Genomic DNA, 27,998 nt, shown 5'->3' on the forward strand with positions numbered 1-27,998 from the left:
ATATTCACAAAAGTTTTTGAATAAGACAAACGGTCAAACATGTTTAAAAAAGTCAACGGCATCAAATATTTAGGAACTAAAAGAGTACTACAAACGAACGAAGCCTAGGCTTCTCCATATAAGGCTGTGTTTAGTTCACAGCAAAATTAAAAGTTTGGTTAAAATTGAAACGATATGACGGAAAAGTTGGAAGTTTGTGTGTGTAGGAAAGTTTTGATGTGATGAAAAAGTTGGAAGTTTGAAGAAAAACTTTGGAACTAAACCAGGCCTAAATGAACATTCGATGGCTCCTCTAGAAACATTCTTGATCTTAGCATTCAGTTTGGAAGATGAAATGGCATTCACACGAGCATTGCAGATTTTCATGGTCCATCTGGCTAGCAGAGACCAGAGCGTCGTCTGCAAATGCATGATCTGAGCAAACCTTTGCAGTCTTTGCTGCGTTGCGTTGACGGTCAGTCAACCCACACACACACGCATCATGCAACACATTGACAGATTGGCCTTAACTTCACTCGGTAATTTATTTCATCGCTGTAACTATGGCATGTTAGACTACAACTTTCATCCGTTAGAGCAGGTACAATAGCAGGCTGTAAACATATTTTAATAAGATAAAAGATGAGAGAGAATAGCAGTGGGCTATAGATCTATAGCCAGCTGCAGCGTGGACTCCAAGACACAATGTGTGTATGACAGGTGGTACCATATATTAATAGTATAGTAAACAACTATCGTATAAATTACCTATTATATTGGCTATAAATAAATTAAAGTTAGTAGTGGGTTATACTATTAAACTTGCTCTTAGAAATTGATCCCCTGGCCTCCCTTTATATTAGTTGCATTCCTTTGAATGTTCCACACTTGTTTAGCGAATTAAATTTAAAAATATACTGTTAATTTATTTTTTTTTCTCGAAATTTTCAGGATATATTTTTTTAACAGAAATATATCGTCGTTCTGTCACAAACATTACACGAACATGACGACGCGGGCGAGACGGCGCTACCTCACACGATGAAATAGCTAGACCGAGCAGTACCAGCGAGCGAGACCGAATGGCTGGCCGATTCAAACTGTTTAATTATCTGATATTAATTAATCGCTAATTAGAATGATTAATCACTTGTTATTATTAATTAATTGCTAATTGGGTAAGTCTCTAATTATGCGGCAGCTCACTGGGCAAGCCGTTCGCTCTCTGCTCATTCATTGTGCGAGATTGCTTGGTCTCGTTGTTTCGTCACGTGAGACCGCGCGATACGCTATGGTTGCGCACAGTCACCGTGCAAGACCGTCCGCGTCATCACACCTCACGTTGTTTGAGATCGACAGTTTATTTCTATTAAAAAAATAAATCAACAGTATATTTTTAAATCAAATCTAATTACTTGTTTAGCTGTATATCTTTTCAAAATCGATTATCCCTACATAGCATATGTAGTAGGGGTAAAAACGGTGTCGAAATTTTCCAACCGTACCAATACCATTTCTAAGAAATATTACATGGGGTGTGTTATGTTGGGCTTTTCAACCTGCTTTTACTTTTGCTTTTGCAAAAGTTAAAAGCCAACTAAAGGGCTCAAAAATCATAAGTACTTTTGCTCCAAAGCTGCTTTTAGTGCAGTACAAATCTAAAAGCACCCCTACCCCTGCTTTCATTGGCTTTTGAGTAAAAAAAAATTACCCGCCTCTCTCATTATAAAGAAAACGGTTCGACAAAAATAAAAATTAATTACACAGATTACGTGTAAATTACAAGACGAATCTTTTAAGCTTAATTGCTTCATGATTTGACAATGTGGTGCTACAGTAAACATTTGCTAATGATGGATTAATTAGGCTTGATAAATTCGTCTCGTAGTTTACATGCGGATTCTGTAATTTGTTTGGTTATTAAACTATATTTAATACTTTAAATGTGTATATGTATATTTGATGTGACACAGTAAAAAACTTTACCCATAAATCTAAACACAGTCTTAATATTCTACGCGTGTCACAGTGTGAAATTTTTTGTTATGAACTAAACAGTTTGGAAGATGAAATGGCATTCGCACGAGCGTTGCAGATTTTCATGGTACATCTGGCTAGCAGAGACCAGAGCGTGGTCTGTAAGCCAGACAGCCCATATGCATGATCTGAGCAAACCTTGCAGTCGTTGCTGCGTTGCGTTGACGGTCAGTCAACCCACAGACACACGCATCATGCAACGCCATTGTCAGATTGGCCTTAACTTCACTCGGTAAGGCCTGGTTTAGGCCATGTTTAGTTCCAAAAACTTTTTTTCAAAAACATCACATCGAATCTTTGGACATATGTATAATAAAAAACTAATTGCACAGTTATGGAGGAAATCACGAGACAAATTTTATGAGCCTAATTAGTCCATGATTAGCCATAAATGCTATAATAACTCACATGTGCTAATGATGGATTAATTAGGCTCAAAAGATTCGTCATGCGGTTTCCAGGCGAGTTATGAAATTAGTTTTTTCATTCGTGTCCCAAAACCCCTTCCAACATCTGGTCAAACGTCCGATGTGACACCAAAAAATTTTCTTTTCGCGAACTAAACATACCCTTAAGTTTCCCAAATTTTTTTCCAAAAAACATCACATCGAATCTTTGGACACATGCATGAAACATTAAATATAGATTAAGAAAAACTAATTGCACAGTTAGAGGAAAATCGCGAGACGAATCTTTTGAGCTTAATTAGTTCATAATTAGCCATAAGTGCTACAGTAACTCACATATGCTAATGACAGATTAATTAGGCTCAAAAGATTTGTCTCGCGGTTTTCAGGCTAGTTATGAAATTCGTTTTTTCATTCGCGTCCGAAAACCCCTTCCCACATCCGATTAAATATTCGATGTGATACCCAAAAATTTTCTTTTCGCGAACTAAACAGGCCCTAACTCGACTCATTCACTCGCGAACTAAATAGGCCCTAACTTGACTCATTAAGGCTGTGTTTAGATCCAAAGTTTAGATCCAAACTTCAGTTCTTTTCCATCACATCAACATGTCATACACACACAACTTTTCAGTCACATCATCTTCAATTTCAACCAAAATCCAAACTTTGCCCTGAACTAAACACAGCCTCACTCACTCTAGTCCCAGTCAATCTAGGTGGCTAGCTGACAGCAAAAAATTTTCGCCATGTCACATCGAACGTTTGAACATCTGCATGAAGTATTAAATATAGGTTAAAAAATCACATATTGCGACTAATTTGTGAGACGAATCTTTTAAGCCTAATTGCTCCATGATTTGATAACGTGGTGCTACAGTAGACATTTGCTAATGATGGATTAATTAGGCTTAATAAATTCGTCTATCTGTTTACTGACGGATTCTGTAATTTGTTTACCTGAATACCTCATATGACACCCCGCCAAAACTTTACCCCCTCGATCTAAACACCCCTGAATTTGCTATACTAGTATATAATATTCTCCAGCCGGATCCTTCCTCTCGGACGCAGCAATGGCAATGACGATGCTCTTCAGTCTGCTGTTTTGCACAGCTAAGGCTACTGATGATTCAGGAGCAGAAACTGAAGCAGAAGCACTCCTCCGATGGAAGTCCACTTTGATCGACGCCACCAACTCGTTGTCGTCATGGTCGATTGCCAACTCCACCTGCTCTTGGTTCGGTGTCACCTGTGACGCCGCCGGCCATGTCACTGAGCTCGACCTTCTTGGTGCCGACATCAATGGTACGCTTGACGCTCTCTACTCTGCTGCATTCGAAAACCTCACCACCATCGACCTCAGCCACAATAATCTTGATGGTGCCATTCCAGCAAATATTTGTATGTTGCGCACCCTCACCATTCTGGATTTGAGCAGCAACTATCTTGTTGGTGTTATCCCGATAAATATTTCCATGTTGATTGCTCTCACCGTTCTAGATTTGAGCGGCAATAATCTTGCTGGTGCCATCCCGGCAAATATTTCCATGTTGCACACCCTCACCATTCTGGATTTGAGCAGCAACTATCTTGTTGGTGTTATCCCGATAAATATTTCCATGTTGATTGCTCTCACCGTTCTAGATTTGAGCGGCAATAATCTTGCTGGTGCCATCCCGGCAAATATTTCCATGTTGCACACCCTCACCTTTCTGGATTTGAGCAGCAACAATCTTACTGGTGCAATTCCCTACCAACTCAGCAAGCTCCCTAGGCTCGCCCACTTAGGTCTTGGAGATAACCACTTGACAAATCCAGAATATGCCATGTTCTTCACACCCATGCCTTTTTTGGAATTCCTATCTCTATCGAGACCTTTTACAGTGTTTACATTCCTAAAATGGCATAGATCTAACGGTTCACGATGAAAGGTACCTTATGAAAGGTATCAGAGGTAGAAAGGTACTAAGTATTAAAAGGTAATTGATAACAGGGCAATTATGTCTAACAACGTATGGACGTACCGAAAGGTACGGTGTAAGTGGATTTGAAGGTACCACAAGGTACCACGTAAGTAGTTTTTAAAGGTAACGTAAAATATGATTTATGTGGTGGGGACAAAAATTACATTCTCTTCTATTCGGTTTCCAATCTTCGGTCGTTCTGTTTGCGTCGGTTTCCAAACTTTGGTCCGATTTACGTGGTACATATCATATTCGCATGATCTTGATAATTATTTCCAGATAGTCATTAATTTACATAGCAATTTGGTGATCCATCGTTTGATGAATGTAATCAAAGATCGAAAGGACAACAAATTGAGAAGATTTACGCACCTAACAAGAACAAAACAAGTTCAATGAGGAAGATTTGCGAAAAAAAACTAAACAAATCGTCTGACAGATCGGGACCGTGCGGCCGCTTCTAGCTCCGGCGAACATAGGCAGTCCTGGACCACTTCCTCCGGGTCCTCTTCCTCCACCGCCCCTCCCTCCAACCACCGCCTCCGGCCACACGTCCACCGCCGGCCCTCAATTCTCCTCCTTTCAACTTATCGAAGAACACGTAAACCTTACGTACGAACAGAACGTATCTAAGAATGATGCAACGCAACATGCTACAAGCTAATTCCTTCGATACCTTCTCATACCTTTTTATATGTGTAAAAGACACATTTGTCATTCTAATATCATCATATTTACATTAATGCCACCTATTACAATATTTTCTTTCCATACCTTGCCCCTCGCAGATCAACGGCTCACGTCGCCCCACCTCCTTTACCTCGCAAACATCGTAAAATCCCTCATCTCTATCTTACAATTATCTCAACGGTACTTTTCCAGAATTCATCCTCAATAGCAATAGTTTGAGGATGGAGCACCTCGATTTATCGTATAATGCCTTCTCATGGTCCATACCAGATTCACTACCAAATTTGAGGGTTCTAGAACTGTCGAACAATGGATTCCATGGGACCATACCACATTCACTCTCAAGACTACAAAAGCTCCAAGACCTATATCTGTACAGAAACAACCTCACCGGAGGAATCCCAGAGGAGCTTGGGAACCTAACCAATCTTGAGGCCCTGTACCTGTCCAGAAACCGGTTAGTTGGAAGTTTGCCTCCCTCTTTTGCCAGGATGCAACAATTATCATTTTTTGCGATAGACAGTAACTACATCAATGGTAGTATCCCGTTGGAGATATTTTCAAATTGTACTTGGCTCAACTGGTTTGATGTTTCCAACAACATGTTAACTGGAAGCATCCCACCACTAATCAGCAACTGGACAAATCTACACTACTTGGCCCTCTTTAACAACACATTTACCGGTGCAATCCCATGGGAGATAGGAAACTTAGCACAAGTATATTTAGAGGTGGACATGTCACAAAATCTATTTACTGGAAAGATACCATTAAATATCTGCAATGCAACTTTGGAATACCTTGCGATCAGTGACAACCATCTAGAAGGCGAGCTCCCTGGATGCCTGTGGGGTTTGAAAGGTCTCGTTTACATGGATTTGTCAAGAAACACTTTTTCTGGGAAAATTGCACCCTCAGACACTCCTAACAATGATTCCGACCTACTCGCCCTGGACCTGTCAAACAATAACTTTTCGGGTTATTTCCCAGTCGTACTGAGGAATCTCAGCAGACTAGAATTTTTGAATCTTGGATATAATAGGATTTCTGGTGAGATTCCTTCGTGGATAGGGGAAAGTTTTTCTCATCTGATGATTCTACAGCTAAGGTCAAACATGTTCCATGGAAGTATTCCTTGGCAGCTATCACAACTCCCCAAACTACAATTGCTTGATCTAGCTGAAAATAATTTTACAGGCTCCATACCAGGTAGTTTCGCCAACTTATCATGTTTGCACTCAGAAACTAGATGTGTGTGTAGCTTAATTGGAGTATACCTCGATCTAGATAGTAGACACTACATTGATATTGATTGGAAGGGAAGGGAGCATCCATTTAAAGACATAAGTCTACTTGCAACAGGTATTGATTTATCAAACAATTCTCTCTCTGGTGAGATCCCTTCAGAATTGACAAATCTTAGAGGTATTCAGTCCTTAAATATTTCTAGAAATTTTCTACAAGGAAATATCCCAAATGGAATTGGCAATCTAACACATTTAGAGTCTCTTGACCTCTCTTGGAATAAACTCTCAGGCCATATTCCTCATAGCATATCAAACTTAATGAGTCTCGAATGGCTTAATCTCTCGAACAACCTTCTATCGGGAGAGATACCTACAGGTAATCAACTCAGAACACTTGATGACCCATCGATTTATGCCAACAACCTGGGGCTTTGTGGATTTCCTTTGAAAATTTCATGCTCAAACCATTCAAGTTCTACGACTACACTAGAAGGGGCAAAAGAACACCACCAAGAACTGGAAACTCTATGGCTGTACTGCTCAGTAACTGCAGGAGCTGTCTTTGGTGTTTGGCTGTGGTTTGGAGCACTGTTTTTCTGTAATGCCTGGAGGCTTGCTTTCTTCTGTCGCATCGATGCCATGCAGCAGAAACTTATGTAAAACATAGCTCATCTGAGTAATATGCTCTGCTTCTCATTGAGTCCACCTGAGCGTGTGTATTAGTGTCACATTATGTCAGCACTGCACTAAGATCTAAGGTTCAGTAGGTATTATCCCTTTATTTCAGCCATCGATGAGATGTAATTTGCTGTTGCCAGATTTAGCTTGTTGTTGTTGTCATGATGAACTCTTGTTATAAGCTTTTAGTGTAAGTCGGGTAGCATCCTTGGTCAGAAAAGAAAATTTACATGTTTTGATGATGAGACCAATTTCCTACATGGTTGTGTTTGAAGATGCAAGTAGCATGTAATCAAGGAAGTTCCAAATAAAGTAGAATACATCATGGCTGTCTTTTGATGTATTTGCAAGCTTTGTTATTACCTTTGGATGCATACAGACTTCATTTGACGCTAATTTGGAGAATTTTGTCTTATTTTCTGTTCATACTGTAAGCTGTATGTATTCTGTTTTTTTTTTCTCATCAGCTATAAATTACTGCAGTACACTTCTAAGCAAAAGAACACAGCTTTGCCGGTTGCAGCAACAATACTGAACACAACAAGAACACGCGTGGCAAAATTTCTATTACTAGAATTTCACCAAATTCCGACAAAAAAGGTGGAGAAATCATAAGAACAAAATCACGCTATCCACTGAAAATTTCCAGGAAGAATTGCAAATCAACTCCCCTTGTGATCAGTGGCCGCTGTTCACGACAGCGCAGTTCCTCCTGATCTCCCCCTCCGATCCGGTCTTGACCTGCACCGCGCCCAGCGTCGCCATCGACCGGCCGAACACCTGGAAGAACACCTCCGGCGGGCTCGCCACGACGCCGGCGATGTCCGCCCGCCCCGCCACGTCGGTGGCGAGCGCGGCGTTGGACCGGAGCAGGCCGCGGTGTTAGAGTATATGATAGTTAAAGTTATATTAGGATATGATTGGTTTGTTTGGATTCCTTCCATATCTATAATACTTCCTTATTTCTTCCTCCTATATATATTGGATCCCCTGAGACTCAATACAATATGTCCCACGTTACGCAGTATACCTCTCCTATACTATACAACATAGTATCAGAGCGGGTGATCTAAGGCCAATGCCGCTCACGCTTCCGCTCGTCCCCCCCGGAGGGTTTCGATCTCCCGGGGGCGGCCACCCGTTTCCTTTTTTTTTCGCTCGTCGAGTCTTCGCGGCCTGCCTCCCCAGAGGAGTCAATCTCCGGGCTGCGGCCGCGGCCTGTCCGTCGTCATCTTCGCGTCAGCAGGCCCTCCGTCACCGTCCCCCGCGCCCTCAGATTCGTCTACACCGCCAGCGTGTACGTCGCCGGGTCACCCCTCCACCGGCGCGCTGCTCCCAACGGCGCCACCCCCGTGCCGGTGGCTCCCGACGCCACCAGCCTCCTCGACTCCGCCGCGACCACGTGGTGACCACCGCGCCAACGGCCGACCTCAGCTCCGCCCTGCCGGCATCTGGAGGACGCCAGCAGGGCCCTGCGCCTCACCACTGCCGGCCGCCACCAAGCTCCGGCTGCGTCGGCTCCCGGTCCCTGCCGGTCAAGCACGCCGCCCTCCCCGCGCCACGTCTCCAGGAACAACCGGTCTCCTCTCATTCCCTTCCAATGGTCTGTCTGCACGTGTCACATGTGTGGGTGGATAAGTTTTGGGGGGATAGCTGGCTACTGGTACGGCTGAGGCAAAAGGTTAGCTGGACTTTGGCCTATGTACCGGACCATCGAGCAACAGGGGATGCTACCGTACTGTTGCTGCTTGTATTTTTTTTTCGCCCACAAGAGACAATTCTTTTTAGCCTCTAAGAGACAAAAAGAAGAGCCTAACAAGGACCTTGAGATAACAGCCCATTCATAGAACGGGTTTGCGTCGCCCACCGCCTCGTCGACATCTACGCGTCTCCGATATCGGTATCGACTCTGCTTCGACTTTATCGTTCCGCCTCGCGCATCTTCGGCTTGATCACCCGTTCAAGCGCCCGGCTACAACGACTTCTACAACCGATCGGCATCAAGCACGCGTCTACACTATCAAACTTCGGGTTGCCGCTGCATCGCCCTCTTGGGCTGCAGTGTCGCCGCCCATGGTCCACCTCCACTGGTTGTTGGAACACTGAGAGGCAACACCTCCACTGCCTCGCCCGCGCGGTATTGGCAACACCGGCGCGCGTGTTCGTCCCGAGTTGTCCCCGGGTCTGGCAAATCCGGCATGACGTCTCGTCTTTCACGGTTCGACTACATCGGCTCTTCGGCATCATCTTCCTCAACGACTGCCGCGATTGTGTCACCGTCTTCGTCTCCCGCGCATCCTCGCGCACCTTGGTCCACGATGCCCCTCCCGTGCGTCCACGACCACTCTACGACGGCCCATGCGCGCTCCGCGGCTCGGCTACCTCGACATCTATTTTTCGACCACAGCACTCTTGCCGGTTTCTTCTCCAGTCTAAGTGTCCGCACTGCTCACGCTTGGACTGCGGGGGGATGTTAGAATATATGGTAGTTAGAGTTATATTAGGATAGGATTGGTTTGTTTGGATTCCTTCCATAAGTGTAATCCTTCCTTATTTCTTTCCCATGTACTCCTGTATATATCGGCCCTCTGAGGCTCAATACAATATGTCCCATGTTACGCAGTATACCTTTCCTATACTATTCAACACGTGGTGCCTGAGCACCGTGCGGTAGTAGCCGAGGTCGAACGTCAGGTGGCTGCCGGGGTCCATCTCCACCACGCCGTCGCCGGCTGTCCTGCACTTGCGCTCACGCAGGTTGGCGGCGTCCAGCGGCGGCGGGTCGGTGCTGTTGCTGTTGGCATTGCCAGCGCCGCCGCCGCCATAGAGGCGGTCGGCGAAGGATGGTGTGCGCACCTGCGCGATCGGATGCAATTTTTCAGAAATCATTTTACATCCAAGAATTCATTGTGATAATGTCACACATGTGTCCTCATTCTTGCACAAAAACAAGCTTGAATTTTTATGATGTTGGCTTGCTGTAGATCGCCATTTTCGGGACATGAATCGAGCATCCAAACGATTGGGTTGAAATGCAATTTTTTTAATGAAAAAATCAACGTAATTTTTCCCCTGTTGATTGTCAACAAAGAATCTATAAAATTTTCTCAAGACATGCATGAGAGAGTCTGCAGCTAATTTCAAATTTTCGGTTGATTTGATGCTCTAACATATGAGATTATATAAAGCTAATTTTTGTTCAGTTTATTATACCAGTCATAAATCATAACAGTATAAAATTGACTATAGTCACCAATTATAGTGACCCTCCCCAACTATTGAAACCAGGGTAATTTAACTCACAATACAGTATTGATAGTGGTATTTACTAACGTGACTTCTACGTGGCATCCCAAACATCAAATAAATTTAAAAACTAAGTAGGGCTCGCCTGTCAACCCCCCCCCTCCCCTCCCCTCCCTTCTACCCCTCTACTAACCTCTGTCCACCTCTCTCTCCCCATTTCTTCTTCTTGGCCTAACAGCAGCAGGGTGCCGAGACGACGACGGGGAGCAGCGGGATGATGGCGAGGCTCTCCTTTCTCTCCCACCCCGGTCCCTTCTGTCCAGGCGCTAGTGGAGGAGTGGCCGGCCGAGTGAGATGCGGGGTGGCAGTAGGCAGCGAGCCCGGGTGGTCCTCATCATCCTGGCCGGGTCGCCTGAGTTCGAGTTCTTGGATGGTGGGGAAGAACCCCTCCTCGTTCCAGTCCCTAGAATTCGAGTTCAAGTTCTAGATAGTGGGAAAGAACACTGCGAGATGACCACAGCATGCCTGCTGTCACCGTCGTGCGGGTATCACGGCCCGATTGGCTCCGCAAAGCCATTGCGTGGGTGTCACGGGAGCACGAATGAGCCGCTGTGGCACGTCATCCTCTCTCCCCTCTCCCTCGTACATCTCCACCTCTTTCCTCATATATCTCCACCTCTTCCCTCACTCTTCTTGTGGGCTCTGGCGGTGTGACGACCAGCAAGACCATGGGCAGTGCCTAGCGGAAGATGAACCAAAGATGGCAGCGACCATCGCAAGTCTCAACTTAAGAGTGATGAGCATGCTCTCCCTCCTCCCGACCACGCGCCAACCATGACGCTGCCGCCATCACCGCCACCGCGCCGCGCCGTGCTGCTCGACCATTATCCTCCTAGTTGTGCGTGCACCCTTATATCTCCCCTCCCTTCCCACTCGGGGATTCTCTCTCACTTTCATCTAGTGCGTGACGGAGCGCTGGCGGTACACCAGTCCCCCAGCCCCTTCTCTAGCGTCGGTGGCACACTAGTCCCCCAACCTCCTCTTTGGCGCCGGTGGCTACCTCCGGCCCGGGCCCTTGCCACTGCTCCCTCCCTCGCCACTGCCGATGGGGGGGGGAATGGAGATAGATATTAGATAGGGAGGGGGATAGTGAGTATGACAAGTGGGTGATATATTTTCTTTTTAAAAAAAATATTTTTTTTAAAAAAAAATCTCTAGTCACTTACATATGGACCTTCAATTTCTACTTTGTGACTATGCTACCATATCAACACAGAGTTGACCAAGTCAACGAGCAATGTCAGCGAAAACCGTTGAGAAAGTCAAATTGTACCGGTTTAAATAACTAGAGGTCCAAGGTATTCAAGATCACTAATTAGCGATCGATCGCCCCAGACGATCATTTTTCTTTTCATCACTTTCCCTTTTTTACACCATATAGTTTTTCTTTTGGTAAGTTTATATACTTAAAGTTTCTACATCTAAAGTTTACGCACCTAAATTTTAAACACCCAATTCAAATTTAAATTCGGATTTAAATTTGTAGAGCGAATATTTATAAGTCAAAAGTTTATATAGCCGATTTAAATTCAAATTCGGATTCAAATAATTTATATATAGAATATTTCTATACATAAAGTTTATGCGTGCAAAGTTTACGGTATAACCTAAAGTTTATCCGTTTGTAGAGCGAATGTTTATAAGTCAAAAGTTTATATACCTGATTCAAATTCAAATTCGGATTCAAATATTATATATATAGAATATTTATATACATAAAGTTTTATGCGTGCAAAGTTTTACGGTATAAAGTCTATGCACATGAATGAGAGTATTAGATGAAATTTATGATGAAAGGAGGGAAGGGAGAGGAGTATAAGGGGTTGATCTCCCGCCCATTTGGGGCTCGGTATTGAGGTTGTGGAGTACGATTAAGATTGGAGCCGTATTTGAGGGAGTCAATGTGGACTTATTGCAAGCCAGAAAGCCGACGTTTCCGCGGAGTTCTCAATTGGGCCCACAACGGCCCATATAACTTGGTCCGGAACGGGATTGCATGGTAGGAGCGGCCCACGTTGTGTGTGACGACGCCGACTCCCTCGACAGGCCGCCGCAGCGTGGCTTGCCACTACCCCCGCGCTTCGCTGTGTCCGCTTTCCCAGCACAGATCAAATGGCCGCCACCTCCGGCGAGCTCCTCACCCACGCAACCATGGTGCTCTCGCTCTCTCCGATTCTCCAGCACAAACCGACGGCGAGCTGCCCTCCTTATCCTCCGATGTCGGATTTAAGCAAAGGCGAGATAAGGATCTGCCATCTCCTTATAATAAATAGTACTATTAGCATCCATTTGATATTGGCAATTCGGCTTTGTGTATAACATCATTGGTGATGTGGAATGGTGACGCTGTCAGTCAGTCAGTCAAAGTAATCAACCGCGTGGGGTGCTTTTATCTCGTGAATCTTTCCTTTCCAAGATGGGTGGTGAGCTGCGCAATAGATTAGAGAGTTGGGTGCCCATTATCATTATATTGTCATTATAAATTCATCCATCCTGCAAAGTTTTTCTTGACGCCGAGCATGTCAATGGGCAAACCAATCCTCACTCAGTCTCGGTCTCTTCGCCCGGGTGACCGATAGTGGCATGTTAATGCAGCTTTAGCTTCCAACTTTCAGTTAGAAATTGATCCCACGGCCTCCCTTCAATTTTACTTTTTTTCTTTTTGTTTAACACTTGTTTAGCTTGCATATGTTTTTTAAATATTTCGTCAGTACATAGTCATCCTGTAGCAACACCCAGAATATGTGTACAAAGTGCTACCTACGGAGTATTTGACACTGGGAATTCAACTTATTATCAACAATTCTTATCTATACTAACATCCTTGGTGATGAGACAGTCAAGTCATCAACTATGTGGACTGTGGAGTGTCTTTATTCTGTGAATTTTCCCCCAGCCATATAAACATTCCATGGTCTGGTATGTCCCTCATGGTCCATCTGTCTAGCCGAGCCCGGAGCTTTACTGAGGCCGTTTTTAGTTCCTTTTTTATTTTTTTTAAAGTATACAGACACACATTTGAATTATTAAACATAGACTAATAACAAAACAAATTACAGATTCCACCTATAAACTGCGAGACGAATCTATTAAGCCTAATTAATCCGTCATTGGAAAATGTTTACTGTAGCACCACATTATCAAATCATGGCGTAATTATGCTCAAAAGATTCGTCTCGCAATTTACATGCAAACCGTGTAATTAGTTTTTTTTCCACATTTAATGCTTCATGCATATGTCCAAATATTTAATGTGGTGAAATTTTTGAAAGTTTGAAAGGAACTAAACACGGCCTGAGTCATCTGTACGCCTGCCAGCCCATATGCATGATCTGAGCAACCTTGCAGGCTCTGCTGCGTTGATGGTCAGTCAACTTCACTCAACAAGTCACTCACTCCAGTCCCAGTCAATCTAGGTGGCTTACAGTATTTGAATGAATTTGCTATACTATTATATAGGAGTATTCTCCAACCGATCCTTCCTCTCGGACGCAGCAATGGCAATGGCAATGACGATGCTCTTTAGAATCTGAGTCTTTCTGCTGCTGTTTTGCACAGCTAAGGCTACTGATGATTCAGGAGCAGAAACTGAAGCAGAAGCACTCCTCCGATGGAAGTCCACTTTGATCGACGCCACCAACTCGTTGTCGTCATGGTCGATTGCCAACTCCACCTGCTCTTGGTTCGGTGTCACCTGTGACGCCGCCGGCCATGTCACTGAGCTCGACCTTCTTGGTGCCGACATCAATGGTACGCTTGACGCTCTCTACTCTGCTGCATTCGAAAACCTCACCACCATCGACCTCAGCCACAATAATCTTGATGGTGCCATTCCAGCAAATATTTCTATGTTGCACACCCTCACCGTTCTAGATTTGAGCGTCAATAATCTTACTGGTACGATCCCCTACCAACTCAGCAAGCTCCCTAGACTCGCCCACTTAAATCTTGGAGATAACCACTTGACCAATCCGGAATATGCCATGTTCTTCACACCCATGCCCTGTTTGGAATTCCTATCTCTATTTCACAATCATCTCAATGGTACTTTTCCAGAATTCATCCTCAATAGCACTAGTTTGAGGATGGAGCACCTCGATTTATCGGGTAATGCTTTCTCAGGGCCCATACCAGATTCACTACCAGAGATTGCTCCAAATTTGAGGCATCTAGATCTGTCGTACAATGGATTCCATGGGTCCATACCACATTCACTCTCAAGGCTGCAAAAGCTCCGAGAACTATATCTGCACAGAAACAACCTCACCCGAGCAATCCCAGAGGAGCTTGGGAACCTAACCAATCTTGAGGAGCTGGTCCTGTCAAGCAACCGGTTAGTTGGAAGTTTGCCACCATCTTTTGCCAGGATGCAACAATTATCATTTTTTGCGATAGACAATAACTACATCAATGGTAGTATCCCGTTGGAGATGTTTTCAAACTGCACTCAGCTCATGATTTTTGATGTTTCCAACAACATGTTAACTGGAAGCATCCCATCACTGATCAGCAACTGGACACACCTACAGTACTTGTTCCTCTTCAACAACACATTTACCGGTGCAATCCCAAGGGAGATAGGAAACTTAGCACAATTACTTTCAGTGGACATGTCACAAAATCTCTTTACCGGAAAGATACCATTAAATATCTGCAATGCATCTTTGCTATACCTTGTAATCAGTCACAACTATCTGGAAGGTGAGCTCCCTGAATGCTTGTGGAATTTGAAAGATCTCGGATACATGGATTTGTCAAGCAACGCTTTTTCTGGAGAAGTTACAACCTCAAGTAACTATGAATCCTCCCTAAAATCACTGTACCTGTCAAATAATAACTTATCGGGTCGTTTTCCAACGGTATTGAAGAACCTCAAAAACCTAACTGTGTTGGATCTTGTGCATAATAAGATTTCTGGTGTGATTCCTTCATGGATTGGGGAAAGCAATCCTTTGCTGAGGATTCTCCGATTACGATCAAACTTGTTCCATGGAAGTATTCCTTGTCAACTGTCAAAACTCTCCCAACTCCAACTGCTTGATCTGGCTGAAAATAATTTTACAGGTCCTGTACCAAGTAGTTTCGCCAACTTATCCTCCATGCAGCCTGAAACAAGAGACAAATTCTCCTCCGGTGAAACATATTACATTAACATTATTTGGAAGGGAATGGAGTACACTTTTCAGGAAAGAGATGATTGTGTTATTGGTATTGATCTTTCAAGCAATTCTCTCTCTGGTGAGATCCCTTCAGAGTTGACAAATCTTAGAGGCCTTCAGTTCTTAAATATGTCAAGAAATGTTCTATATGGTGGCATCCCAAATGACATTGGCCATCTACATGTTGTAGAGTCTCTTGACCTCTCTTGCAATAGACTCTTGGGTCCTATTCCTCCTAGCATATCAAACTTGACGGGCCTCAGCAAGCTTAATCTCTCGAACAACCTTCTATCAGGAGAGATACCTATAGGTAATCAACTCCAAACACTGGATGACCCATCGATTTATGCCAACAACCTGAGGCTTTGTGGATTTCCTTTGAAAATTCCATGCTCAAACCATTCAAATTCTACGAGTACACTAGAAGGGGCAAAAGAACATCACCAAGAACTGGAAACTCTATGGCTGTACTGCTCAGTAACTGCAGGAGCTGTCTTTGGTGTTTGGCTGTGGTTTGGAGCACTGTTTTTCTGTAATGCATGGAGGCTTGCTTTCTTCAGTCTCATCGATGCCATGCAGCAGAAACTTATGCAAACATAACTCATCTGAGTAATATGCTCTGCTTCTCAAGTTCTCATTGAGTCCACCTGAGCGTGTGTATTAGTGTCACATTATGTCAGCACTGCACCAAGATCTAAGGTTCAGTAGGTATTATCCCTTTATTTCAGCCATCGATGAGATGTAATTTTCTGTTGCCAGATTTGGCTTGTTGTTCTTGTGATGATGAACTCTTGTTACTAGCTTTTAGTGTAAGTCGGGTAGCATCCTTGGTCAGAAAAAAAGAACATGTTTTGGTGATGAGACCAATTTCCTACATGGTTGTGTTTGAGATGAAAGTAGCATGTAAGCCAGGAAGTTCCAAATAAAGTAGCATACATCATGGCTGTCTTTTGATGTATTTGCAAGCTTTGTTATTACCTGTGCATGCATACAGACTTCATTTGACGCTAATTCGGAGAATTTTGTCTTATTTTCTGTTCATACTGTAAACTGTATGTATTCTGTTTTTTTTTTCTCATCAGCTATAAATTACTACAGCACACTTCAAAGCAAAAGAACACAGCTTTGCCGGTTGCAGCAACGACACTGAACACAACAAGAACACGCGCAGCAAAATTTCTACTAGAATTTCACCAAATTCAAATGACAAAAGTGAAGAAATCGTAAGAACAAAATCACGCTATCCCAGGAAGAATTGCAAATCAACTCCCCTTTTGATCAGTGGCCGCTGTTCACGACAGCGCAGTTCCTCCTGATCTCCCCATCGGAGCCGGTCTTGACCTGCACCGCGCCCAGCGTCGCCATCGACCGGCCGAACACCTGGAAGAACACCTCCGGCGGGCTCGCCACGGCGCCGGCGATGTCGGCCCGCGCCGCCGCGTCGGTGACTAGCGCGGCGTCGGACCGGAGCAGGCCGCGGTGCCTGAGCACCGCGCGGTAGTAGCCGAGATCGAACGTCAGGTGGCTGCCGGGGTCCATCTCCACCACGCCGTCGCCGGCCGTCCTGCACTTGCGCTCACGCAGGTTGGCGGCGTAGGCGGCGTCCAGCGGCGGCGGGTCGGTGTTGTTGCCGTTGGCATTGCCGGCGCCGCCGCCGCCGTTGTAGAGGCGGTCGGCGAAGGACGAGCAGTGGGCGATGCCGATGGTGTGCGCGCCTGCGCGATCGGATGCAATTTTTCAGAAATCATTTTACACCCAAGAATTCATTGTGATAATGTCACACATGTGTCCTTAACTCCTCATTCTTGCACAAAATCATGCTTGAATTTTTATGATGTTGGCTTGCTGTAGATCGCCATTTTCTGGACATGAATCGAGCATCCAAATTTTCGGTTGATTTGATGCTAACTTACGAGATTATATAAATCTATTTATTTCAGTTTATTTACATTGGTCATAAATCATAACTGTAGAAATTATGACATTGCTGAACAAGTTAAGTCAGTTCAATGGTAGATAAAATTGACTAGTCATCAACACGAACTGACAGATAGAAAGCAACTATTATTCGTGCTCCTTTTGCATGCAGACATGCAGATGCCTAGTCAGCAAACAAAGGATTGGAAATTCAGACACAAAGCTTTCCTCTCTGAAATTAATCTTACAGCTTCTACATTATGTCTCCCACCGACAGTGCAGATTAATTACATGCTAATAGTGTAGTTTGGATCTGATTAACTAGAGTAATCTGTTTAGTTTAGCTGATAACTGAGATTAATTACATGCTAACAGTGTAATTTGGACCTGGTTAACTAGAGTAATCCAAGTTGTTTAGTTTGTGCAGATAAGTGGTACTAAGTATCCTCGGTTTCATAATATAAGTTGTTTCGAATTTTTTTTGTCAAATTTCTTGAAAATTTGATCAAATCTCTACAATTATAAAAATTAAAGATATTTCCGCGATCTGTTATCTGTGTTTGAGTCGGTTTTAATTTTATATTTTGATTTTAATCTATAACTCTATCTCTTGTCTACTATTATAAAAATTGAAGATGTTTTTACCGGTACTTTGGTACGTCATCTTTGTATGAGTCGATTTTTAAGTTCGTTTGCTTTTGGAAATACAGATCCGTATTTGAGTCAGGTTTTAAGTTCGTTCGCTTTTGGAAATACAGTCATATAAGAAATCTCAATAAAAAACTCACATGCTAACTTGGCATGATTTTCTAGAAAAATATATATCCAAGCGAATTCTCACGGTGAATTTCAGAGTGAACAATAATAAGATTAAAATAGACTTCACCCATTACAACGCACGGGCATTTTTTCTAGTTTATAAAAAAAATATAACACTCATAACACCAAATTAATTTCATTACATCTAACATTTAACATATTTTGATAATTTCTTTGTTATAGGTTAAAAATATTGCTATGTTTTTCAAACCTAAATAAGTTTGGCTTAGAAAATAATCAAAATGACTTATAATATGATGAAACGAGGATAGTAATTAATAATGTGAATTAATGAATTCGTTCATAATCGTCACGTACCTGACAGCCAGACAAGGTCACGCACGCTGAGGCCCTTGGTGGCGAACAAGCCGGCGAGCTCCGGGAAGCTCATCGCCGGCGAGGGGATCTCCGCGAGCGCCTCCTGCATGCTCGACACCGTGCCATCCCTCCTCCCCGTCGGCACGCGCCACGACGGCCCTCCCTGCAGAGCATGTTCAGCATCGTCAGGCTCCGGCCAGTGCGCGCGGCGCGCGGCGACCGTGGCGAGCGCTCGAGAGCTTACGATGGCGGCGACGGCGTCGCGGGCGGCGAGCGCGAGGACGTCGGCGCAGGAGACGACGCCCGGGCAGGCCGCCTCCACGAGGCCCTTGACGCGGTCGATGAGGTCGAACCCTCGCAGCGTCTGGTTCGGCGCCGCGTCCTTCTCCGCCGCGCCGCCATTGCCGGTCGAGTTGAGGAGGATGGACGCGTCGCAGCCCTTTTTGACAAACGCACAACACATTCCATCAAACACATTGCAGACATTGCACGCGCATCAATGGCGGCCGCGCGGCGCGGCGCGGCGCACGTACCCTGACGAAGCAGTCGTGGTAGTGCAGCCGGAGGAGCGCGGCGGCGACGGTGGGGACGCGGCCGACGTGCTGCCGGACGTACTCCCCGACGATCCGCTCCGCCGCGGGGCAGCTCTCGTCGTAGAACCCCATCCTGAGCTGCGCGCGCGCGCCGCCGATCACGCCGGCGCCGAGGACGACGATGGCCGCCACTCCGAGCCGGATCACCGCCATTGGCACGCCGCCCGCGCGTCGCCTCCTCGTGCTCGCCATTGCCGCCCACTCGACTACTCAACTCAACTTAACTCAACTCAAAACTTGTGAAGTGAACCGCTTATATACACTAGTATTTATAGTCCTGAGCTTACTTAACAGACATTTCTTCAGAGAGTGAGATTACTTCAAACTTAGTTCGAAATCTATTTTTTGAGAGAAAAATGCAGTATAAAAAGCAGGGTAATTTAACTTGGATTCGCCAATGATTTTGAAAGGAACAGTGAAAAATATGCCTCCACATGCACGCACGCAAAATGGAACCGGGAGAAGCGTGTGACAGTGTCACTTGATTCCTCTATCTATTTCTTTCGCTTTAATTTCTCTGCTTTATATCTAGCTTCTTTTAGTCTTTTTCGAATCATGTTTAACTTTTGCAATCTTGATGATGAATTGATGGGTGATCGATTGGTACATCGTGGGTGGAAGAAAGAGCAAGAAAAGAACTTGATCCTTTCCTCCTCTTTCCTGCCATTGCCTTGCTTAGGCAAGGTTCCAAAGCTCTGAAGCTTCCTCCTCCCTTTTGTCAGACTTTTGGCTTGGATCATTTTTTGGATTGGAAAGTATTTGTCATTGCTTGATAGGTTGCTGTTTGGTAATTTTTAGTGCCACCACCGACAACAGGGTTGATCGGGATTGTTAAATCATGCATTCCTGGTCACAATTCGCAATCACATTCATGTGGAATAAAATTGATGAACACGCTTTGCTGAGAAAAAGGAAGAAGAGTGAACTAATACGTTTTTCAATTTCGGTGTATACATTATAAGCTTTATATTACCAAGGGGCAAGGGAAAGTTTAGTAAATTATCGCGTATGGCACAGCCACGGATCAAAAACAATGTGAGCTCAAATGCTATGTCTCGGAAACATGTCCACCTCTCCATCTTCTATTTGTGTTCCAATGCTTATGTCAATCAATCAGATTTTGGTGATGCACGCATCAGAGAGAATTTTTCCCCTAGCCGTGATTTTCCTTTCTTTCTAACGGTTTTGAAATTGCAAGTATTGGAGTATATCATCATTCTACTATTATCTTCCAATGCTACGAAATAGAGAAATCAAGCAGCGAAGAAACAAAAAGATGTTACATGAGATGACAAATTAAAGCCCAATTACCTCGAATCATATATCAAATTGAATGTCGCAAAGATTTCAACACACGCCTACAGCGTTCTGAAAAGAAAGCCCAAATGCTCATAGTGGCTCCAAATATAAATCAGGACAGCATAGTCCTTCCAGCATCACTTCCCTCCAGAATAATCTTTTATATCCCATAGGCCATTGCAAAGCTCATTAAGATAAAAGTAAATGACGATTTAATAAGAATATGCAGCATTTTCAAACTTGCAACTCAGATAAAACATCAACAGGAATGAGATGCAAATGAGCAAATTGAGCACATATTTAGGTTCAAATCCAACTTATTCATAAAGCATACTGCTGTCCCACAGGAAACTGTTTCATAAAACTAACATATCATACGGACTCGATGGTCCATTAAACCAGACACAAGTAGACATCAGCACCACAAATACTTGACGAACAGAGGCTCGGGACGACCAGGCACATCGGCAGCTCCACCAAACTGGCTGATTACTGACCACCACGGAGGCGGAGCACCAGGTGGAGGGTGGACTCCTTCTGGATGTTGTAGTCGGCGAGGGTGCGTCCATCCTCCAGCTGCTTGCCAGCGAAGATCAGACGCTGCTGGTCTGGGGGAATCCCCTCCTTGTCCTGGATCTTGGCCTTCACATTATCAATGGTGTCGGAGCTCTCAACCTCCAAAGTGATGGTCTTCCCAGTCAAGGTCTTCACGAAGATCTGCATACCACCACGGAGACGAAGCACCAGGTGGAGGGTAGACTCCTTCTGGATGTTGTAGTCGGCGAGGGTGCGGCCATCCTCGAGCTGCTTGCCGGCGAAGATGAGACGCTGCTGGTCTGGGGGGATGCCCTCCTTGTCCTGGATCTTGGCCTTGACGTTGTCGATGGTGTCCGAGCTCTCAACCTCCAGGGTGATGGTCTTGCCTGTGAGGGTCTTGACAAAGATCTGCATACCACCACGAAGGCGGAGCACAAGGTGGAGGGTGGACTCCTTCTGGATGTTGTAGTCAGCAAGGGTCCTGCCATCCTCCAGCTGCTTGCCAGCAAAGATGAGGCGCTGCTGGTCCGGGGGAATGCCCTCCTTGTCCTGGATCTTGGCCTTGACATTGTCGATGGTATCAGAAGACTCCACCTCGAGGGTGATGGTCTTGCCGGTCAGAGTCTTCACGAAGATTTGCATGCCTCCCCTGAGACGGAGGACAAGGTGAAGCGTTGACTCCTTCTGGATGTTGTAGTCAGCAAGGGTCCTGCCGTCCTCAAGCTGCTTGCCGGCAAAGATGAGACGCTGCTGGTCCGGGGGAATGCCCTCCTTGTCCTGGATCTTGGCCTTGACGTTGTCGATGGTGTCAGAAGATTCCACCTCGAGGGTGATGGTCTTGCCGGTCAGTGTCTTGACAAAGATCTGCATGCCACCACGGAGGCGGAGGACAAGGTGGAGGGTGGACTCCTTCTGGATGTTGTAGTCAGCAAGGGTCCTGCCATCCTCCAGCTGCTTGCCGGCGAAGATGAGACGCTGCTGGTCTGGGGGGATGCCCTCTTTGTCCTGGATCTTGGCCTTGACGTTGTCGATGGTGTCAGAAGACTCCACCTCAAGGGTGATAGTCTTGCCGGTCAGAGTCTTGACAAAGATCTGCATGCCACCACGGAGGCGGAGGACAAGGTGAAGGGTCGACTCCTTCTGGATGTTGTAGTCAGCAAGGGTCCTGCCATCCTCCAGCTGCTTGCCAGCGAAGATGAGACGCTGCTGGTCCGGGGGGATGCCCTCCTTATCTTGGATCTTAGCCTTGACATTATCGATGGTGTCAGAGGACTCCACCTCGAGGGTGATAGTCTTGCCGGTCAATGTCTTCACAAAGATCTGCATCTGCAAGAAATAATCACCAAACAGATAGGGTAAGAACTAGCACAAGATTAAGGACACAACAACGGATCAAACAGCAAACATATTCCAACAGAACATACATGTATTCAAAAAGATAGTAACAGGCACATCACACATGTATTCAGATAGGTAGTAACAGCACACGTATCCTGAACTTCAGAAATAAGTAGAATGAACTAGTGGCAATAATCTTCACACAGATAGTAAAAAGAAATTACCACAATAGATTATATAGATGAACTACAGATTGTAACATGATATTACTACAGATTGTAACATGATATTCTAATATAGTTCTTAGCATAAATTACTGGCAGATAGTAACATGAGATCATTATGACAGATATAGCGACAAGACTTCCTATTTACCATTGACAATTAATTAAAAGAGTTCATCATTATCTAATCTGTGAACATATGAAATCAAATCGAAACGCACAAGCTACATAATTGAACCATGTCTAAGAAGAACTACCCTACAGATCTACATCAAACACAAAACAGATATAACATATTAAAGCCTGTGTTTGCACCAACCCATGGCACCAATAACTCAATCAAGAGCGGAACAGTAGATCTGAACATGCTCGCAACAAGGCCTACAAGATGGAACACGCTACAAATCGCACCAATCACTCAGGCATGACTAGTTCCACAATTCCCCAACAGATCTACACCGATTTCCCCAATCGAATCATCCAACAATTCATCTAACCGTAAAAATTCCCCCCAATCATCAGAACCAACATCCAATCCCAAAACCTAACCACGATTCCACCTATCGAACCAACCGTGCCCAAATCACAACCATCAGATCTACAACCCCTAAACATCTCACGATAATCACATCGACAACCCTAACCACCAATCGGATCTAGCAACAAAACAACCTCACCCGTCCGAAATCGAATCGAAACGAAGCGAGGAGAGGAGAAGCAGCGTACCTTGAGGACGCGAGAGGATTCGATTCGACGACGAGAGCCTCGCGAGATTGGGGAGAAATTTTTCGGGGGTGGAGCTGATGCGAGGAGAGGAGATGAGGGGGCTGGTATTTATGGCGGTTGGGTGGTGGGAGGAGTCCCGTGCCGTGACGTCTCCGTCTGCTTGGAGAATCCGCCACGCTGAAACCACCGCGGTTTCCGGGAAGACGAGGCGGGCGAGCGAGCGGTTGGGAAATTTCGAGAAGATGCCGTTTGTCTCCGTTTGGTACACGTCTCGTTGATTTTTTTTGAGTGAATTACGCTTTGGACCACATTTTATTATCTATAAGTTTTACTTTGGACTACCTTTAAACATATCTTTTCACTTTGAACCAGATAAATTTGCTATTGTTGCGATTTGGATTTTTTTTTCTCGTGCAATCAACGACCTTAAACACATCAGCTCTAGTATACGGCCGATCTCCTCTATATATGGTTCATATGTTTGCTGAAAGGGAAGTTAGACATGACGAAAAGTTGTTCATGGTAGTCCAAACCACAACCCGGCCCAAATTGAAAAGATAGGTTTAAGGGTGATCCAAATTGAGACTTAGGTAATAAAAGGTGGATCAAAGTGCAATTTACTTTTTTTTTACTGTAATTTCTTCTGGCTGGTTTGTTGGTCGCCGTTAGGACCGGGTGACGCCGTCAACCCCGCGCCTCCGTATTTGCTGACGTGGGGTGGCGCGCTGGCTTCCGCCTTGACCCGAATTTGTTTTCCTTCCGTTAAAAAAATGGTTTTCCTTTTCTTAAAAAGGAAATAGTTTGTTTTTTAAGTCTGTGTATTAGGATTATTACACTTGAATTTTGGTATATGTGTAGGATAATTTACTGCATGTTTATAATAGAGTTGTACTATAGATGAAATAACCCAATTTTTGGTATAATTCGTGTTTGGTTGGAGGTCAAAATAACAGGTTATTTTGTGAAGAAAAAACTCCGTAGTATAGTACCATATCCATCATGAATACACATACTGCCTAGACGAGTGATTAGGATGAATCCATGTTATATTCCTCAAAATAATATAAACCACTTGATCTTATGATCTTATCCAATCTGTTCATATAAACTGGAGATATAAGATGGTGCATTTCCCTTTTGATTTCTTTTGTTGACGGCCATGAGATAGGTTTGCATCCACTGCATTTATATTTCGGACCAATACAATGCACCTATTGATACATGGGGACAGCTCAACTAACCATGATGCAAATTGCTGGTTGGTGACCAGTTCTTGGCATTATGATAATGATAGGATTAAAAAAAACAGTGCAATGTCTCGGAAAGAAACCATGACAAAGGGTACATGTTGCATTCCAGTTTCTAATGATAAAATTATGTGCCAGCAATTCAAAAATCATGCGTGTTCCCTACGCACCATTCTTTGCAATAAACAAGTGCATGCACAATATGATTGTGCTAAGGGTCAAGAACTTGTTGCAGTGGCTAAGTTTTGGATAAGACCAATGAACAAACAGTACTAGTAGTTTGTTTTATGAAATTTGCATTTCTGCAGCTGTTTTCTAACAATTTCATACGGCAGCCTATGCTGATTCACTTGGACATTGCCCCCTCCATAATTCTAATCTTTGGTTCCAAATAAAATCATGTGTAACCAAACTGTTGTAGTATGAATTATGGATTGGTGTCCTTTTTTTTCCCTCCGGACTCCTATTGGCAATGTAAGACTATATGAAGTATCAGATGCCACTCGGTTGGAGATTTAACTGAATTTGACATGAATAGGCAAGATCACACAAACTAAAGTGCTCCAGAACAAAAACATGCAGATTAGGCTACCAACACCAGCCTGAAACTGTTCATGGACTTGCTGCATACAAACAACACAGTATATACCATGAGCCCTACAAGGCTATATGAATACTGCTGAGAAAGGGAGAAAAAGGTGAGGTAAGAATGTAGAAATTAATAGATACTGTAAACAAACTGATATTCCAATACTACCATCATCTTGACAACAGCTTGCTTAAATCAGAAATCCACAGTTACCAACAGTAATATAACAAGAGTTAACTTCAACAGTATTTATTTGTGCAACTTAAAAGACACCATAGGAAGCCTTGAAGCTATCACCCCTATGCTGAAGTACTGAAATGAGAGGAAACCATGTCGTTCACTCCTTTTTCCCGACTCCATGAGACATGTTGTACACCCCACGGCCCTGTTTATAAAACAAGAAACATGTCACTGTCTGAACGTAAACAAGACCAGAGAAAACAAGCAACGCAGGAATCAATTAAAAGAACCCCAGACTCACTATCATAAACAAGCTGGAGGCGGCAAGAGCGAGGGGAATGGCAACGGAGGTGACCACATCATAACGCCCTTTCAGATACGTGTGCTTGGTCAAGTTCTGAAAATACTGCTGCTGCTTAAAGAGCCTCTCGCGCGGCAAAAACGGTGATTCTGTCATTCTGCATCACAACAGAAGGAACCAAGACAAATCTATATCAATATGGAAAGAAATTTATCTTTCTTATGGACATTTTTGCATATAAAGAAAAACATACAGAATTAGTATAATTACTGTATTTGACTTTGAGAACTAATGACACTAGAAATCATCACTGTTTTCCTTAAACTGCTTACTTAGAGGAGTACTAACTAACTGCTATGCAGCCATATATAAGTTGTTAAATTTCTCTCATTAGCACCTAAGTTAAAATAATGTTTTTTACAAATTAAAATACAGCTTTAAACATGACACCTAAACACATTTCTTCATGTGAAGCAAATCCATGTGTTGTAAAGCATACAAATTTTTTTTCTTTCATGATTTAAGCCTAACTAGCGAAAGTACCCCAGACAGCGTGAACTGTGATGCAGAAAGAGATTTTAAGCCAAAGAGGTTTCTTGGTCATCATCGCATAGTTTCATGGCTGAACATGGCTCATGACCAGGATTTTATAGAGTTAACAGTTAGTCACTCACAATCTTCAAATCACAAAACCTAAAAAAGGAGGTCTGAAGTATCAAGTATGCAACAAAGCATGCATATGTTACTAAGCAACATTGTATCCGAACAGTCTTACACCTATTCAAAATTACATGACCTCAAACATACATGACAAATTATACACCTAGAGCCTACCACTTCATTCCTACAAGCATAATACAAGAAGTTGACTTGGGCCCAAAACAGAAACAGGTTCGTCATTTGTCAAGCAAGATTGGGCCACACCAATACACAAGAATATTTTATTATGTGAGCATAGCTGAACAATTTCTGCGGGGTTCTGAAAATCATATTGGCATCAGAGTCAACCAAAGACAAACAGATGCTAAACACATACTGGTACAGATCCCCTAGATGTAGCCACGTCACCTTCTTCTCCCCTTTATGGTGAACACCCCTTCCTCCATGCACGATAGCTGAACACCTCTCCCTCTATATGGTGTTGCATAATTTTTCATTCACGCAATACATCTATCACATTTTATCGGTGAGGCAATGAGTTATATATTCGTAACTAATAAGACAATGAATAATTTTAAGTTACGGCATAATGCTATTTTGTAATTTTCACTGTTGATCAGCTAATGAAATACTCCCTCCCTTTTATATAAGAGAAAGGCTCTTTTGTATCTAAGAAAAAGGAGATAGTACTAAAATTAATTCAATTGCAGTAAACATTAGTGTCCAAAGTTTCTGAGAAACAAGTATATAACTACTAATATGTTGCTGTTTCCAGTGTGATATGTTTTCACACAAGATGTTCCTTCTCCAATCAAGGATTGGTTGTCAACTATTGATAGAGCCCCAGAAGCTAATAAGATACAGATTACAGAGTGGCATGTCAAAAGGCAGTATAGGTCCCGGATGCATCATGCATATAGATTGATGTGTTGCAGCGGAGTAAGAATATCAGGATCGAAATGATGTGTGACCCGCTAGAAATCAACCAATGGCTTAGATCAGCTGAAATCCACCAGATTGATTTGGAGGCAACTCCAGGGCATCTGCACCCAAACTGATACAGCGAGATACACATACAAAAACACGCGAGAAATTCCATCCACGCATCACCAAAAAAAAAAAAAAAGGGCCTCAGATTAATAACGCTCCACGAATCGCGCAGGTCGCACCAACATCAATCGCGTCAGGAACTCAAGAAACACGAACAGATCTGCTCCGCCATTAAAACCCCTCCTCTCTCAACTCCCAAGCCTCCCAACCATCACATCGAACATCGAAACAACGAGGCGGAAATACAGGAGGAGGGAAACACCGCACCTTGAGACGGAGGCGGAGGAGGAGGACGACGACGGATTGATTGGACGATCCTTGCAGCGGCTTGGGGGATTTTGGATGGATCGCGGCGAGAGGTGAAACGAAATGGGGGGAGGAGGAGGCAACGACGAAGAAGCAGGAACGGCGACCGAGTCGGGGAGGAGACGTCTTGGGAGGAAAATGGGCCGGATTACTTCTGGCCCAACACCAAATTTTGGGCCAATAATAAGGCCTAGTAGTACTATCAACAGCTGAGGGCGTGTTTGGTTAGCTGCATTTAAGACTATGGCTAATAGGTGGACGATTAGCTGGTATAGACGTGGAAGAGGAAAATCAGATGTGAGAGAAAGAAGCTGGCTCCTTTACAATCGTCCGCTTGGCATGAGCGTCTAGGTGCTTTGACAACCTAGATCCACGTCAAGAGATGGGAGATAGAGTGTACACTAAACCCACATAATATTAAAAC

General features: G+C 44.0%; 4 protein-coding genes across 5 annotated transcripts; 1 reads left to right on the forward strand and 3 right to left on the reverse strand.

Annotated features, from left to right (window-relative positions):
* Positions 1-3,495: 3,495 nt before the first annotated feature.
* LOC107276924 (receptor-like protein EIX2) lies at positions 3,496-16,444 on the forward strand. The gene is given in 5 exon segments (XM_066307733.1): positions 3,496-3,776; positions 4,065-4,298; positions 5,246-6,905; positions 11,724-11,737; positions 13,846-16,444. Coding segments are annotated over 5 exon segments (4,410 nt in total). The 5' UTR covers positions 3,496-3,499; the 3' UTR covers positions 16,071-16,444.
* A 67-nt stretch (positions 16,445-16,511) lies between these two features.
* On the reverse strand, positions 16,512-20,988 carry LOC4328389 (peroxidase 3). 2 transcript variants are annotated; one of them, XM_015769230.3, is made up of 4 exons: positions 19,058-20,988; positions 18,769-18,963; positions 18,525-18,687; positions 16,512-17,185 (listed from the first exon to the last, which is right to left on the reverse strand). In XM_015769230.3, exons 1-4 carry the CDS (start codon positions 19,307-19,309, stop codon positions 16,749-16,751), a joined length of 1,047 nt encoding a protein of 348 aa, XP_015624716.1. In that variant the 5' UTR covers positions 19,310-20,988; the 3' UTR covers positions 16,512-16,748. The 2 variants fall into 2 exon arrangements, with proteins under 2 accessions (XP_015624716.1, XP_015624715.1); XM_015769229.3 differs by having other exon boundaries at positions 18,525-18,963.
* Positions 20,716-23,322, reverse strand: LOC4328390 (polyubiquitin). The gene is made up of 2 exons (XM_015769228.2): positions 23,242-23,322; positions 20,716-22,279 (listed from the first exon to the last, which is right to left on the reverse strand). The coding sequence occupies exon 2, from the start codon at positions 22,277-22,279 to the stop codon at positions 20,906-20,908; it is 1,374 nt and encodes a 457-aa protein (XP_015624714.1). The 5' UTR covers positions 23,242-23,322; the 3' UTR covers positions 20,716-20,905.
* Positions 23,323-25,047: 1,725 nt separating this feature from the next.
* LOC4328391 (uncharacterized) lies at positions 25,048-27,669 on the reverse strand. The gene is made up of 3 exons (XM_015769231.3): positions 27,536-27,669; positions 25,559-25,715; positions 25,048-25,462 (listed from the first exon to the last, which is right to left on the reverse strand). Exons 2-3 carry the CDS (start codon positions 25,712-25,714, stop codon positions 25,415-25,417), a joined length of 204 nt encoding a protein of 67 aa, XP_015624717.1. The 5' UTR covers position 25,715; positions 27,536-27,669; the 3' UTR covers positions 25,048-25,414.
* Between the last annotated feature and the right edge of the window lie 329 nt (positions 27,670-27,998).

The sequence above is a fragment of the Oryza sativa genome, chromosome 2 (assembly GCF_034140825.1).
Source record: "Oryza sativa Japonica Group chromosome 2, ASM3414082v1".
In the NCBI taxonomy this organism is placed as follows: Eukaryota; Viridiplantae; Streptophyta; class Magnoliopsida; order Poales; family Poaceae; genus Oryza; species Oryza sativa.